The 16,583-nt window shown below is 50.5% G+C and overlaps 1 protein-coding gene across 8 annotated transcripts in view; it reads left to right on the forward strand.

Moving 5' to 3' along the window:
• LOC119974827 (regulator of G-protein signaling 7) overlaps nucleotides 1–16,583 on the forward strand; it is a 585,527-nt gene that overhangs the window by 400,909 nt on the left and 168,035 nt on the right. For all 8 annotated transcript variants that reach the window (XM_038814129.1, XM_038814137.1, XM_038814144.1 and 5 more), the window contains exon 5: nucleotides 13,638–13,744. In XM_038814129.1, coding sequence (XP_038670057.1) covers nucleotides 13,638–13,744 — 107 coding nt within the window. The remainder of the gene's footprint in view (nucleotides 1–13,637; nucleotides 13,745–16,583) is intronic.

The raw sequence follows: 16,583 nt of genomic DNA on the forward strand, positions 1-16,583 counted from the left end.
CGTTAACATTTACCAACACCACCCTCTCCCCCTGCAGCTTACCGCTCACCATCACATATCTGCCGCCACTATCAGCCACCACCTCAGACGCCTCAAACGCCACCCTCTTCCCCACCAGGATCGCCACCCCCCGGTTCTTCGCGTCGAGCCCTGAATGGAAAACCTGCCCCACCCACCACTTCCTCAGACAGACCTGGTCCGCCACCTTCAGGTGAGTCTTCTGCAGCATGGCCACGTCCTCCTTCAGCCCCTTCAGATGGGAAAACACCCGGGCCCACTTAACCGGCCTATTCAACCCCCTCATGTTCCACGTGATCAGCCGGATCAGGGGGCACCCCGCCCCCTACCCCGTCAACTAGCCATGGCCCATCGACTGCTCGCCCCTGCCCCCCCCCCCCCCCCCCCCCCCCCAGGCTAGGACCCCTCCTAGCCGCGACGCTCCCTCCATAGTACACCCGTGAGCCAGCTGACTTCTGCTGACCCCGGCAGCTCCCACCCTAACTCCGACCCCTCCCGATATGGGGTCACCCCTACCCCCTGCATCAGCTCCTTGGCACCTCTTCAGCGCGGGAAAATGGATCTGATGTCCACGCTCCTTGCCACCAGCTCCACCCCCCCTCGTCCCGCAGCGCGGGAAACCAGAGGAAAGCCCGCGCTTTCACACTGCCCCACCCCACCCCCCCAACGCAGCTCCAAAATTGCAGTCCCAGCCCATCCACCAACCCCGTACAAACAAAAACAGATCAACCACAAATCCCGATACCCCCCTTAAGACACAAAACCATAACCAACATCATCCGAAAGCGAGAGAAAAAAAAACTAACAGAATAACCAGCAACAGCATACACAGTGATACAAAAGAAAACTCACAATCCCTAATTCGAGTCCAACTTTTCAGCCTGCACAAAGGCCCACGCCTCGTCCGGGGATTCAAAATAGTAATGTCGGTCCTTGTAGGTGACCCACAAGTGCGCAGGTGGCAGCATGCCGAATTTCACCTGCCTGCTGTGGCGCACCGCCTTCGTCCGGTTGAACTCGGCCCTCGATGGAGTACTCATAAAAAATCGTACTCCAAGCCAAGGCGATGGGAGGCATTGTCTTGTCCTCATTAAAAAGGCCTTACAGAGGTTTATGGGCCATGATTATCATAACGTATGGATGGAATTTCTTTCCTCGATTTTGATTTTTGCATATCCTCGTTCCACATCTGCCAGATGTCATGGTGCATATGCAATTGGTACTCGGTGCCATTGGCGATATCAATGTCGTATCTAAGGTATGTTAACCCACCCACCTGAAACACGCACTTTCCCCACTTTTCCCACATTGGAGAATTGCAGTAGGACTTCCCCCAGATTTGCCAGGTGTTCTATTTCGGTGGCCCCTGTGATTAATACCTTCCCCAGGTACACAGCCACCCTTGGCAGCCCTTGAAAGATATTTTCCATTACACGCTGGAAAATGGCGCAGGCCGGTGAGACTCTGAAAGGCAGGCGGGTGTATTTGTATACCCGCACGCGGGTGTCGATAGCGACATATTTTCTGGATGCCGTTTCGAGCTCCAGATGGAGGTACCCATGCCCCATGCCCAGCTTGGTAAAGGGATGGCATCCAGCCAGTTTTTCGTAGAGATCTTTGATACACGGCATGGGGTCCTTGTCAAGGCAGGAGGTTCTGTTGACAGTTAATTCATAGTCTCTGCAAAAGCAGATCAACTTGTCAGGCTTTAGTATTGGGATTACTGGCAGACTGGCCCATTTCACAAATTGATGCCCAGGCCCTTCAGCCGCCCAGGTTCAGCCTCTACCTCGGTGACCTAGGCACAGAGGACCGGTTATGCTCTGTAGTACTTAGGTAGGGTCTCCAGGCTTATGTAGATTTTTGCTCTTGCTCCGTTGATTTTGCTGAGGCCTTCCTGAAATACCCCAGGATATTTCCCGATTACTTTGTGTAGGCTGTTAGTTCGCATTTTGAAAATTTGCTGCCAGTCTCTTCCCGGGAGGCTGTGCCCTGGTCCTTGTATGGCTGTCTGCTGCCCATGGATGACTGGGATCACGATGGTTTCTACAATTGGTAGAGGCTCCCCCGTATACATGGCCAGCCTGACCCTGATGTCTCACAGTCCCAGGGGCACGAGCCCACTCGGACGCGCCTAATGGTCTGTTCTCTTCTAATCGAGACACCATCTCCTGTGTCCACTTCCATTTCCAGGGGGTGACAGTTGACCCGGATTTTGATTGGGGCAACCGAATATGACATTAAGGGTGGTGACGCAGTTCAGCTGCTTTAGTTCATCCGTTCAGGCGGGTGGGTTTGCAAGGCCCGGGTCTGAGGTGACTTTGGCTTCCGGCCTGGGCAATGCACGTACTGACAATTCTGGCAGCCTTGCCTTGGGTGTATCCTTCAGCCACAGGTACAGTCCTCTTGCGACTGTTCCCCGAGGTCCTCTGTGGAAGTTTCCTTCCTCTTTCTGAGGTTTTGTGGTCGTCGAGCCATATCCTTGCCTGCCATGGCTGAGTGCTGAACAGGTGGTGGGCGGGGCGCGGGGGTACATTCCACAGCAAGCCTGGCTTTTCCACATGGGGGCATTTGACATTGAGCACGCTGCAGTCCATTGAGCCTTGACGTTCTTAGACCCCTTTCTTGGCATTTTCAGGGTCAACGCCAGTTGTACGACGCTTTTAAGGTACAGGTGGGTTCTGCAAGCAGTCTCCTCCATGTCACGACACTGTCTATCCTGCATCCAGCCGGTCCAGTAGCATCGCCAGCAGGGGTGGCCCATACTCACAGTGTTCAGCCAGTTTCCTAAACCTGGTCAGGAATTCCATTACGGATTCTCCTGAGATTCATCGGTCGTATTAAATCTGTAGAGCTGGAGAATTACCGAATGGTCTCGGGCCATAGTAGTTTGCCACTAATTCTACCAGTTCTTTTTGGGTTTTCTAGTCCGTGACTGCAGGGTAAGTCAAACTCTTAATGATGCCGACCATCGGAGCTTCACAAGCAGTCAGAAGAATTCCCTTTTGTCACTCGCCATCTTCTGTGCCATTCACACAAAAGAGATAGCGCATTCTTTCAGTGAACAGGGGCAAATCCTCCATTCCCACAGCATACGGCTCGAGTTTCCCAGATAGTGGCATTTTTGGGTTCTCTTTGAACGTTTCGTTACCGGAGCTGTTGTTTTCTTTTTTAAGCAGGACTGTCCAGAACCCCATTCTCGCTCCTTGTCGCCAGTGTAGTAATCCAGGAGACACAAAGGAGGAAGAATTAAATTAAATTTAATCTGAGCTCAAAAGTAAAGCCGCACCCACGGTGTACAACACAATTTCCCAGCCCAGGACTAACCGAGCTCCCGATCCGGGTCTGGGATGGCATTTGAAAGGCTTGGTAACGAGTCCCAGCTGTGAGGACCTCTGCTCGTTATCATGGGAACTTTTACCCCATGACCCGACCCCCATGGGAAGATCAATAAGTGCTTTCCTGTGAGGGTTATCATACCTATCATCATTATCAGCAAATTGATGGATGGTGTCATCAACAGTGCCTTCAAGAGATACCTACACAGCAATTACCTGTTCACTGATGCTCAGTTTGGTTTCTGCCAAGACGACTGGCTTCTGATCTTATAACAGCCTTCATCCTAAAAGGGACAAAAGAGCTGAACTCAAGAGCTGAGGTGAGAGTGACTGAACTTGGCGTTAAGATAGCATTTGACACAGTCTGGCACTAAGGAGTCCTGACAAAAAACTGGCGTCAATGGGAAGCAGCAGGAAAATTCTTCACTGGTTGGAGCCATACCTAGCACAAAGAAACATGGCTGTAGTTGCTATTTGCCAGTTATCTCAGCCCAGGACATCACTGCAGGTGTTTCTCAGAGCAGTGACCTAGGACCCAGTCGTGAATTGCCTGCCCTCCACTTTATGATCAAAAGTGAAGATGTTCACTGATGATTGTAGAACCATTCGTGAGTTGTCACACACTGGAGCACTCCATTCATGCAATACAAGTGGCAGGCAAATACCATCTTCAATTCCCCTTGACACACAGTGGCATTGCCATCACTAAATCCCTAACTAGCAACATTGTGGGAGTGATCTTTGACCAGAATTTTAACTGAACTCACCATGTAAATACCGCGGGCAGAAGAGCAGGTCAGAGGCCAGGAATCCTGTGGTATGTAACTCACCTCTTGTCTCCCCAAATCCTGTCCATCATCTACAGCATTTGACCGAGTATGAAATCAAGGAGCCCTAGCTAAACTGGAGTCAATGGGAATCAGGGCAAACACTCTCCGCTGGTTGGAGTTATATATGGCACAAAGGAAGGTAGTTCGAGGTCAATCATCTCAGCTCCAGGACTTCACTGCAGGAGTTCCTCAGGGTAGTGTCCTAGGTACAACCATCTTCAGCTGCTTCATCAATGACCTCCCTTTCATCATAAGGTCAGAAGTGGGGATGTTTGCAGATGACTGAACAATGTTCAGCACCATTCGCGACTCCTCAGATAATGAAGCAGTCCATGTCCAAATGCAGCAAGAACTGGAGAATATCCAGGCTTGGGCTGACAAGTGGCAAGTTACATTCGCATCATACAAATGCCAGACAATGACCATCTCCTACAAGAGAGGATCTCACCACTGCCCTGTGACATTCAATGGCATTACCATCGCTGAATCCCCCACAATCAACATCCTGGGGATTACCATTGATCAGAAACTGAACTGGACTAGCCATATTAATACTGTGGCTATCGGGGCAGGTCAAAGGCTAGGTAACCTATGGCGAGTAATTCACCTTCTGTCCCCCCAAAGCCTGTCTCCATCTACAAGACACAAGGCAGGAGTGTGATGGAATACTCTGCACTTGTTTGGAGGAGTACAGCTCCAACAACACCCAAGAAGCTCAACACCATCCAGGACAAAGCAGCCCGCTTGATTGCTGCCCCTTCAAGGGCAGTAGACACATAGGAATATCACCACCTGCACATTCACTTCCAAGTCATTCGCCATCCTGACTTGGAAATATATCACTGGGTAAAAATCCTGGAACTCCCTTCCTAACAGCGCTGTGCGTGTACCTACACAGCATGGATGGCAGCGGTTCAAGTGGGCCTCCCATCACCACCTTGCCAAGGGCAACTCAGGATGGACAATAATAGTGCTGGCCTTGCCCATGCTGCCCACGTCCCATGAAATATTTTTTTAAAAACAGCTAACAGCTCCAGAAGGAACCCTAGTTAATGTGAAAATCGCGACTCGTATCTTAATATCTGTTGTGTTTCTCATTAGATTGACATGAGGGAAAACGTAGTGTTGAATTTTGAAGTGAAAACATCCTCAGTCTTATTAAGGATGACACACAGTAAAGCATTTTCAAGATCCTGTTTGCAGCCAACCTTTGCCCTTAGTTTATCATTCTGTTTGTTCCAATCTTTCCACCTCCATGTTACCATGGAGCAGAACCAGCTGCGAGGCAAGGTTTACCCAGCAGTCAAAATCTCAGCAGGCTTCTGTTCATGGAACACTTCACCGTCCTGACACAGTGCCACCAGCTGTCAACGAGCAATTTATTATTCATTCTTTTCCTCCAGAATTGTCATCAGTCATGTTTGATAGCTTGCACCTCTGGCTGCTGGCACCATTGCTCTCGGATTGCTCTGTTATGTTTGGACACCTGTCAGCCAAAACCAAGAGCTTGCTTTTAGATACATACCTCTTCTCCTCCGCACAGAGAGCTTCGAGGTCCTGGTAACTTGAAAACCTCATCCTAGCCAAGTGACAGTCTTTCCTTTGTGTGCAGACTTGTTTCCACCCAGAACTATTGAACCGTGGCCCATCTTGCAGACATGTATTTTTCTTCGCCCAACCCCATACAATAGTACATGTGTCAAGCCCTGCAAAAGCACTTAAGGTTGTATTGATTAATTCTAAAAAGAAAGATCCAAAATTGAAGGTTATAAGGAGTAAGTGTCCTCTGAGTGGATGACATAGAATCTCATAGAATTTACAGTGCAGATAAAGGCCATTCGGCCCATCAAGTATGCACCGGCCCTTGGCTGCCTACCCAAGCCCACACCTCCACCCTATTCCCGTAACCCAGCAACCCCACCTAACCTTTTTTTTTTGGACACTGAGGGCAATCTGGCATGGCCAATCCACCTAACTTGTATACCTTTGGACTGTGGGGGGAAACCGGAGCACTCAGAGAGGAAACCCACAAAGACACGGGGAGAACGTGCAGACAGTGACCCAAGCCAGGAATCGAACCTGGGACCCTGGAGCTGTGAAGCAACTGTGCTAACCACTGTGCTACCGCTAACAATAAATGCCACTTACTAAATTCATTGGTTTCTGTGTACTGGGGAAGATGGTCGTGTTTAAGGTGAGGAACAGGTCAACATTGAATGGCTGATAGAAAAAAAAGAATTCTAAGTATTTTGCTGAAGTACCTTTGGAGGATCAGCAAGTATCAATGCAAAACTTTCCCTCAGGAAGCTAACCTGATTGGGATAGAGTTCAATCTAAGGAGTAAAGATGTGTAGAAGGCATGATGGCTTGGATGGGCTGCAAGCCTTGCTGAATTTCCACTACAGTGCATCACTGTCTTATAAGCTGCTTCATTGAAAGCAGTTAAAGTGGGAGTGTTTGGTTGACCATTAGAAAGCCAACAGCTCCAACCAGTAGGATGTGGCCAATGTGCATCCTCCTCCTCGATACAGTGCAGTAGGTTTTCAGTGCCATTAAACCAACCCCAGCTATAATGACCCTGACTTTTCCTGATTGTAGACCAGTTGTTCTTCAAAAGTTGATAATGACCCGATTTTCCCAGCCCTTGGGAGGTGGGTTTGGAGGTGGGACCAGGAGCAAAGTTGCAATTGGTGGGTAAATTGGGGGAAGGTTGATGGTGCCTCAGTGATTTCCACGTGGCAGACGGGCCCCTTGTTGAGCATAGAGCCCGGCATTCAGCTGTGCATGTGATGTACGTATATCAATGGTGCTCCTAGGTAGTTGAGTTCACATGGTGAATCCAGAAGCCCACAGATTGATTCCGGGAGCCCACAGGGTGATTCTGGGAGCTCGCACGGCTAACCCCGGGTGGTGGCATGGCGACCCAGGATCCTGTGGGTGAGTGGAAGAAGACAGTCCTCAGAAAACAACGAGGCATCACCCATCCCTCACAGTGCTCTGCACAAACGTTGCCTCTGCATCCTCTCAAAACTTTCCACTGCTCAAACTCCGAGGTCTTCTCTTGTGGGTGGAGAGGGGTAGAACTGTGAGAAACTCTCTAGTTGTGTCTATCTTGACAACCGCAGAGGAGAAAATGATGGAGTTATGTTGGGTCTCAGCTTTCCTGGTCATTGGATATGTTGGTAAGCTCACAGATACTTGCCGACAGATTTAAATATCAAACAGCCACATGGCATGGAACTGACACTCATGAATACTTTATGAAAACTCAGTACCATCTTACTTTGTCAGTTTTATTTTGTAGCTCTCACAGGTGCTGCACATGGCCTTCAGAAGCTAGTGCCAAAAGAGGACAAAGAGGAGACCATTCTCTCTGAGGACACACCATCACAAGACTTATTGCACCCTCCACCAACTCAGATACATGCACCTCACTGGGGTCACCAAGACATGGAAAAACATGGTGATGCACACATTACAAGAAATCAGAGGAGGCATTGGAGACAAGTATAGCAGTGGGGGGTTGCTGTCAGAGGGTACAGGACCCTCCAAGCTGTGCTCAGATGGACACATGGCATTAGCCATTCATGAAGAGAATGCTTCTGGAGCAGGAGCAGAAAATATGTGGGCTTTTGCAGAGACACTGTGTACAATTGTGGGGAGATTGAAGGACTCTGGCTCTAGCATGAGTGCCATAGTGCCTTAGTCGGCCTTCGGACTGATACCTACCTGTATGGCACATCAGATGTTGTAGGCCACAGATTCAAACTGGTCCTAACACAGTCAGGAGCAAAATCTCGTGGAAATGACAAGGGGGAATTGCATGTTGCCTGGAGAGCTGATGAGAAACTTGTGTTACTTCCTATGGGGAAGGCCTGTCAAATCACAAGCCGGGCAGACAGTCAAGTCCAGTAGTGGGACTTTCCTCTGGAATCAGGACCCTAGGAGTCTAACCTATCAATAGGTGCAGGTGAACCAGCGCCTGTTGTTCTTTAGCTCAGCAGCGTCGCGGGCCTGCTGCCAGAATGGCAGACACCAGAGGCCCAGGATTGTGGAGGTAACAGTTAAGTGATGGCAAAAGGTGTTAGTGGTGTGGGAATCACAGGCCAGGGTGGTGTCGGCAGGAGTAGGCACAGTTCAGCAGCAATAGGGGCGGGTTTAGCTCACTGGGCTAAATTGATGGCTTTTAAAGCAGACCAAGCAGGCCAGCAGCACGGTTCAATTCCCGTACCAGCCTCCCCGGACAGGCGCCGGAATGTGGCGACTAGGGGCTTTTCACAGTAACTTCATTGAAGCCTACTTGTGACAATAAGGGATTCTCATTCATTTATTTTTTCATTCAATAGCAGGGGATGGGTCCCATTATGCAATTCCCCCCAGCCCCCGACTTCCCAATGCTGGGTCCCTCGATCAAGCACTGTATGCCTTTGAAAAACAAATCTCTTCCCTGAGAATTAATACACAGCCCACACATGTTCACTTGTCATGCACGGCACATGGCATCTAGCCCGCCCATAGTTTGAGTTCACACCAGTGTAACAGCCCTTCCTGTTTATCCCCTTTGCTCCCATTTCTTTTCTTTTCTTTTTATAATTTTTGGTCTGCGGACCGATTATCAGATGTGCACTCAAGCAGAAATCTCAAAGTTGGAACGGACTGCTTGCTAGGACACTGCGTTCCCAGGTTTTGTATTTTGGCTCGAAGAAGCCAGACTCTTTGGCACTGAGTGAATTTTAAGAAGCAGGCTTGGAGGGAGTCGGTTTGATGGGCTAACTAGCAACCGGTGAGTTGGCCAAAGACAGTGTTCTGCCTGAACTTCGGAAAGACATTAATTGGAAGTCAACCCAGTGCCTAAAAGATCATTATCCTTTTATTGTTATTTATATTTTCTTTCCTTTTCCACTGCCCTTTCCCCTCTGTTGGTTGTGTTGCGTGTGTGTATTAGGGGTGAGTTAGGAAGGGAGGGAGTGAAAAAGAGGTGTTAGTCAGTTACATTCTCTATCCATTTAATTATAATACTGTATGTAATAAAAGGTTACTTGTGTTTTCAAGTTCCAGACCTGGTGACTGTAGTTTATTGGACTCAACCAAGAACCTTGGATATTCGGAAAAAAATGTCACCTGCATTGCAACTCCGGGTCAAGTGGGGCTGGAATTGACCACATACTAGTCCAGGGCGTTGTGACCCCAGCAGCGGTAGGATTTATTGTCCACTTAAAGGCCTCAACTGGCAGCGGGACAAGAAGGTTGACTTAATCAGTGTATGACTACTTGGAAAGCAGACGTTCTGGGCCAAAAACCTGAAAGTTCTATTGCTCAGTCCTATCCATTTTTGCCAACAACCTGTCACATGAGTATCTGCCTTCATAGAATTTTCAGTGCGAAGGAGGCCATTCGACCCATCGAGTTTGCACCAGCCCTTGGAAAGAGCACCCGATTTAAGCCCACGCCACCACCCTATCCCTGTAACCCAGTAACCCCACCTTACCTTTTGGACACTAAGGGATAATTTAGCATGGCCAATCCACCTAACCTGCACATCTTTGGGCTGTGGGAGGAAACCACAGCCATCCGAAGGAAACCCAGGAAGACACGGGGAGGACATGCAAACTCTGCACAGACAGTCACCCAGTATTAAACCCGGGTCCCTGGAGCTGTGAGGCTGCCACCATGCCCCCCCTCCCCCCACTCCCCCACCGAAGAATGAAGTGACAAAGAGTAAGAAAATGTGCAGTGGGGGCCTGTAAGAGGAATGGATTGTTGCTTTCTGGTGGTGCTGGTGGCACGGGGACACAGTGGGCAGGATTGTCCATTGGGAGACTGCCTCGTCAGCACTGCCAGCGAGGTCAGAGAATTTGGCACTCAGGCAAATCTCCATTCACTGCAGTGCGAATGGAGAATCCCAGCGGGATGAAGGAACGCAGAATCAAAGCCAGTGTGCTCTGAATCTATATGTCAATTGACTGCTTCAGATTAACTGCCAGGGTGGCACTGCCGGGGTTCCCAGGTGCTGGGGGGGGAGTGCCGGGTGCCAGCCTGCCCTGTCCTCGACCACCCGGGGGTCTCCAATGGCCTGGGAGGCCTCCTCAGGTACCGCTATGATTGGTCCACGTTTGTGTGGACCAGCACTAAACGATGCCCTGGTGAGCTGGCGGGTCCCGGGTGCCAGGTGAACACGGCGTCCGTGTATTTAAATCCGCCTAGTGAGGGCGAGATCCAGAGCCTGCCGGGCAGAGCGAGTCGGGTGACTCGCGATCGGCCCCCATCCTGACGCGGAGCCTGATTTTGGACTCTTGTGCGATTCACCCTTTGCACCTGGATTAGCGCCGGGCACAACGGGTTCACTGAAGTGCGCCCATGGAAAAGAATGGTGAGCAACCTTGTGTCATTGTGTCCTTCAAGGGTAACACCTGTCCTTAACATGGGTCTTGAAGTTGTAATGCCTGTCCCAGATGAAATACAGAATTTGACCCTGTCTTTTTCACATAGAAACTCCTTAATGGGTGGTTTTCACCTGTTGGTACATTGGAAGGAATGTGACGCCGATTTATTAAATGCCTCATGAATTTGGAGGTGGGGGAGTGCATTTCATTAAGCGGTAGAATGTCAGATGAGGATCCTGTCGCCTTAATGCCTCTTGCCCTGATTAAGTCTTGTGCAGGAAGGCTCATGGACAGCCTTCCTTGATCCCGGAGAAGCCTTGCTGTTGCTGACCCCAGAGGAGGCGATGCAAAGCTTCCACAGGCTCTCTGGCCGACAGGACAAGACCCCTCTTATCTATATTAAATACTGCCTATTGTTTCACAATGTTATGTATAGCCACAAACTGCCCTCAGAAGAACTAAATCACAGAATTGTTTCAGCACAGAAATGAACTGAAATGAAAATGAAAATCGCTTATTGTCACGAGTAGGCTTCAATGAAGTTAGTGTGAAAATCCCCTAGTCGCCACATTCCGGCGCCTGTCCGGGGAGGCTGGTACGGGAATCGAACCGTGCTGCTGGCCTGCTTGGTCTGCTTTAAAAGCCAGCGATTTAGCCCTGTGAGCTAAACCAGCCATTTGCCCATTGTGTCTGCGCCGTCTCTTCAAACCCATACCCCTGCACATTGTTTCTAGTCAAATAATCATCTAACGCCCTCTTGACTGCCTCGATTGAACCTGCCTCCACCACACTTCCAGGCAGTTCATTCCAGACCCGAACCACTCCTCTGTTTTTTCTCACATCACATTTGCTTCTTTTGCAAATGACTTTAAATCTGTGCCCTCTCTTTCTTGATCCTTTTACAAGGGGGAACAGCTTCTCTCTATTTGCTCTGTCCAATCCCCTCATGATTTTGAACATCTCCATCAAATATACTCTTAGCTTCCTTCTCTCCGAGGAGAACAGTCCCGGCCTCTCCAATCTATTCTCATAAACTGAAGTTTCTCATCCCTGGAACCATTCATGTAAACCTCTTCTGCACTCTCACCAATGTGTTCATCTGGGACTGTGCACAATATTCCAGCCTGTAGTTTCCTGAAATATTCCGTCAACCTCCAAAGGAATTGCGGTGTGCAGTGCGTTATTTCAAACAGCCTCTTAGAAGTCAGTGACATCACCAGATTTGCTGGAATATATGGTCCGGGATTCTCCGAGCCGCCGTGCTGCAATCGCGCCCGGCGCAGGGGTGGAGAATGGGGCGTCAGACCCACAGACCTTCGCGTGATTCTCCGGCGACCGGAGAATCGCCACCAGTCGCGCGCGTGTGGTCGAGGCGGCGCAGTTCGGGGGGCCGTTGAAAGAGGCCCCCGAGGCGATTCTCCGCAGTCGACTGGCCGAGTTCCCGCCGACGTGGTTCACATATGGTTCCACCCGGCAGGAACTTGGCATCGCAGCTGCGGTGGCCGTCCTGGTGGGGGAGCGGGGGGATCAATCTCCGGGGGAGGGCCTCCACGACGGCCAGGCCCGTGGTCTGGGGCCAACGATTGGTGGGCACGTGCAATCTGGGGGGGGGTGGCCTGCCTTCTTCCGCATCGGCCCTCTGTGTGGGTTGGTCATGTTGTGCGGGGCTCTTGCTCCGCCACACGCCTGCGCGGACCCACAGCCGGAAATGCAGTGCCTCGTACCGGCAGCTGGAGCTGCGTGGCGCATGCCAGGGCCCTGCAAGCCCCCTTAAAAACGGAGAATCATCCTGGACTTTTTAGAAAAAAGTCCGGAGTGATTTGCGCCCGTTTTCTGGCGGGGGTGGGGACATAGCCCCATTATTGGAGAATCCTGGCCAGGGTCTCATTCATTTTATCCTCCTTGTATATAAAAACGATACGTGCATTCTGGAACTCCCAAGTGTTTTATGCTGGAAACAGAATATGAGTTATGAAGCTCAGACGGGCTGTTCCAAGACAAGCACTGGCAGTCCCTGCCGCTGATATCCAAAGCGGTTGCTGTTCTTTCCTCCCATCCACCCTCCTCATTCTTGCCAAAACCAGTTTTTAAAAAAGTAGGGCGGGATTCTCCGACCCCCCGCCAGGCCGGAGAATCGGCAGGGTACGGCATGAATCCTACCGTGTCACCCCAACGCCGGCTGCCGGATTCTCCGGCGCCAGTCTTTCGGCAGTGTCGGGAATCGTGTCATGCCGGTTGGGGGCCGTCGGCAGTGGCCCCCCCGGTGATTCTCCGCTCCGCGATGGGCCGAGTGGCTGCCTGTTTTAGGCCAGTCCCACCGGTGTAAACCTAACAAGGTCCTTACCGGTGAGACCTTGCTCTGAGAGCGGCCTGCAGAGTCTTCGGGGGGGGGGGGGGGGAAGCGGCCTGCAGAGTCTTCGGGGGGGGGGGGGGGGGGCACGGGGGGATCTGGCTCCGGGGGGGGGAGTCCCCACGGTGGCCTGGCCCGCGATCGGGGCCCACCGATCTGCGGGTGGGCCTGTGCTGTGGGGGCACTCTTTCCCTCCGTGCCGGCCGCTGTAATGGTCCGCCATGGCCGGCGCGAAGAAGAACCCCCCTATGCGTGCGCTGGGATCACGCCAGAACACGCTAGCGCTCCAGCGCATGCGCCAACTCGCGCCGGCCGCGGAGGCCCTTCGGTGCCGGTTGGCATGGCGCCAATCCCACCTAGCCCCTGAAGGTGATTCCGCACCTTCCAGACGGCCCGACGCCGGAGTGGTTCACACCACTCCTCGACGCCGGTACGGCTCGCCCCGCCGGTTAGCGGAGAATCCCGGCCATAATTCTTACTCCTATTACTTGCCAAAGGTATTTAAGTTTCACCTGTTTTACTTGTTTTCACTTAACTCATTATACTGCATTTGAACTTCATTATGATGAAATAAAATATAAGATGGACTCTTATCAAATATGATGTGCGATTTGTTGCTTCCATATTGTTAGACGGGGCAACGAAAATGTAACATGGCCTTTAAACCCACGAAAGAAATTAAACACTTCTGACATTGTTCTCTATTTCCTTTAAACAGTAGAAGCCCTGCATCTGGGAACGCTGATGGCAGCTCATGGATATTTCTTTCCGATCTCAGACCATGTACTGACATTGAAAGATGATGGGACCTTTTACAGATTTCAGGTAGATTAAATGCAAACTAATTATTGAAATGTGAAAATGGATCATTTTAATTTCTTGTTTTGTTTGAGCAATAGCCCGTTTCTTTTAAACCTGTTGTCCCATCACTTTCCTGTGGATAGATGCCTATACTTCTGGTTTTCTTACCCTTTATTTTTGCCAGGACCTTTTCCCCTTCAGCCTTGGCAAAGTCCGGTAAGCAGATTGATTTATTTTTTGATCGTCTTCGAAAGGCTTTAACAACTTTTATCAGACCACTGTACCATGTTAATTTAATTGTTCCCAAACCCGGGGTGCGATTCTCCGCCCCCCCATGCTGGGTGGGAGAATAGCGGGAGGGCCTCCCGACATTTTTCACATTTCCGCCCGACCCACGCCACGAATCGCCGCTCGCTATTTTTTACGGCGAGCGGCGATTCTCCAAGGCCGATGGGCCGAGCAGCCGGGCCTTCACGCCCGTTTCAACATGGCAGCAAACACACCTGCTCGCTGCCGTCGTGAAACGGGCGCCAGATGCCCGTTTGAGGCATCTGGGGGCCCGATTGGCACGGCAGAACCACGTAAAGGACGCACTCTTTTCCCTCCGCCGCCCCGCAAGATCAAGCAGTCACGTCTTACGGGGCGGCTGAGGGAAAAGACGGCAACTGCGCATGCGCGGGTTGGAGTTGTCCAACCTGCGCATGCGCGGCCAACGTCATCGGCCGCGTCAGCCGGCATGACTCTTGACGTTCGGCCTTGACAACGGTCGTCAAGGCCATGCCGTCTTGACACACGGGGCCGCGCTCCTAGCCTCGCCCGGGGGGGAGAATCAGCCCCGGAAGTGGGCGTGAAGGCTGCCGTGGGTCACGGCCTGTCCCACGGCAGCCTTTATTTTTGTTCCCAACATTATAGTGGCTCATTGGTCAGTCTAAATTCGCCCAGAAATTAGGTGAATGAGCTGAGCGTGGAAATCTATGTGAAAACACAACACGTTCATTTCTATTTAAATGCGTCTATCCTGGCATAAACAATGGGGAGGATTTTCCGTCTGTTCCTGCTGGTGGGATCTCCCAGTCCGAATGATGGCGACCCCCCACCATGGATTCCCCAGTGGCATGGGCTGTGAACAACGGGAAATCCCATCGACAGTGGCGGGGCCGGTAGATCGCGCCGCCAATGGCGTGCTGCCTCTGTCGCCACTAACACATCACGGGGGTGATAGTGGTGGTGGTGGGGGGGAGGGGGGGGGGGGTGCCAGAAATACCCACCCAGTAATATAAGCAGAAATGAAGGCTTGCATTTATAAAGTACCTTTTACACTCTCAAGTTGTCCTTAAGTGCTTCACAGCCGGGAAAGTACTTTCGTTTTGTGGGATAGCGCAGCAGCTAATTTGTGCACAGCAAAGTATCCCAAACAGCAAACATGATTAATTGACCAGTTAATTTGTTGTTGGAGGTATTGATTGAGAGATAAATGTCAGCCAGGACACCAGGAGAATTGTCTCGGACACCAGAAGCCTTTTCTGGAAATTTGAAATAGAACTGGAAAATTTTGGATATACTCAGCAAAGTTTGGCAGGATCTGTGCAGAGAGAAACAGGAGATAATGCTACAGGTCTGCTAATAGGAGAACTGTCTTGCTCTTCTTCAAATAGTACACCGGCATCTTCTACGTTGACCTGAGCCGGCAGACAGCTTTTGTGGCAGTATGATGAAGTGGGGCTGGATGAAGTTCTGAAGCCCACAGTTGGGGTTTCAGCGAGCAGCTTTTTCCCTTAGAGATGAAAGCAATATGACAATGCTAAGCTGACAATGATAAGAATATAGGAAGAGGGCTCGGCTAGTCAACCCCTGTTCACCATTCAAAGACGTGCTCCCTGGTTTCTTTCCTGAATGCCTTCTCTCTAATTTTAAGGTCAACGGACCTTGACATGGTCCCCGTCCCTTCCCCGGCGATATTGCGACGGGCACGGCCGAAGAATTCCACTTATACCCACTCATCACATATAATCCCGACAGTTCAAAAGGAGGCTATTCGGCCCAGCGAGTCTGCAAAGACCCTTGGAAAGAGTACCCTACCTAGGCCCATGCCCCCAAACTATGCCCATAACCACACCTAATCTTTTGAACACTGAGGATATATTTAGCATAGCCAATCCACCTAAACTGCACATCTTTGGACTGTGGGAGGAAACCGGAACACCCGGAGGATACCCACGTAGACATGGGGAGGAAGTGCAAACGTCACACAGTCACCCGAGGCCGGAATTGAGCCCGGGTCCCTGGTGCTGTGAGGCAGCAGTGCTAACCACTGTGCCACCATGCTGCTCATGCTATACAACTTGATCAGCTACAGAGTTTCCTTCTATTCACCCTATGTATTCCTTTCATAACCCTAAAAACCTGAATGAAATTGCCCTTCACCTTTTATATTCCATGGAATTCAAGTCTATTGGATGTCCTTTCTCCTCACATTCTAACGACTGAAGCCCTGGCAACACTCAAATTAAGATCGCACACTCATCTGTCAGCCAATCTGAATTTGTTCTTTCAAACGTCTCTTAATTGGGACATTGTGCCTACTGACAGTTGCACTCCTACAAAACCAACAATACACCTTGTGAAGAAAATTTGAAAATTTCAAAGAACAGGCATCGTTAAATGGGCCACATGGACCTTTCTGTGTTGTAAACTCTACATCATAAATTACAGTTTCTTAACATGTTGCTACTTGTGATCTATCTTGTTCATAACCCACTGTGAAACAAAAAGCAAGCCACTTAATTGATTACTTGACTGAATGTTCAGTCACCAGTGAACAACTCATCATTGACACCCCATAGACATTCTATTACTATGGCAA

Source organism: Scyliorhinus canicula, chromosome 1 (assembly GCF_902713615.1).
Source record: "Scyliorhinus canicula chromosome 1, sScyCan1.1, whole genome shotgun sequence".
NCBI classification, from domain to species: domain Eukaryota; kingdom Metazoa; phylum Chordata; class Chondrichthyes; order Carcharhiniformes; family Scyliorhinidae; genus Scyliorhinus; species Scyliorhinus canicula.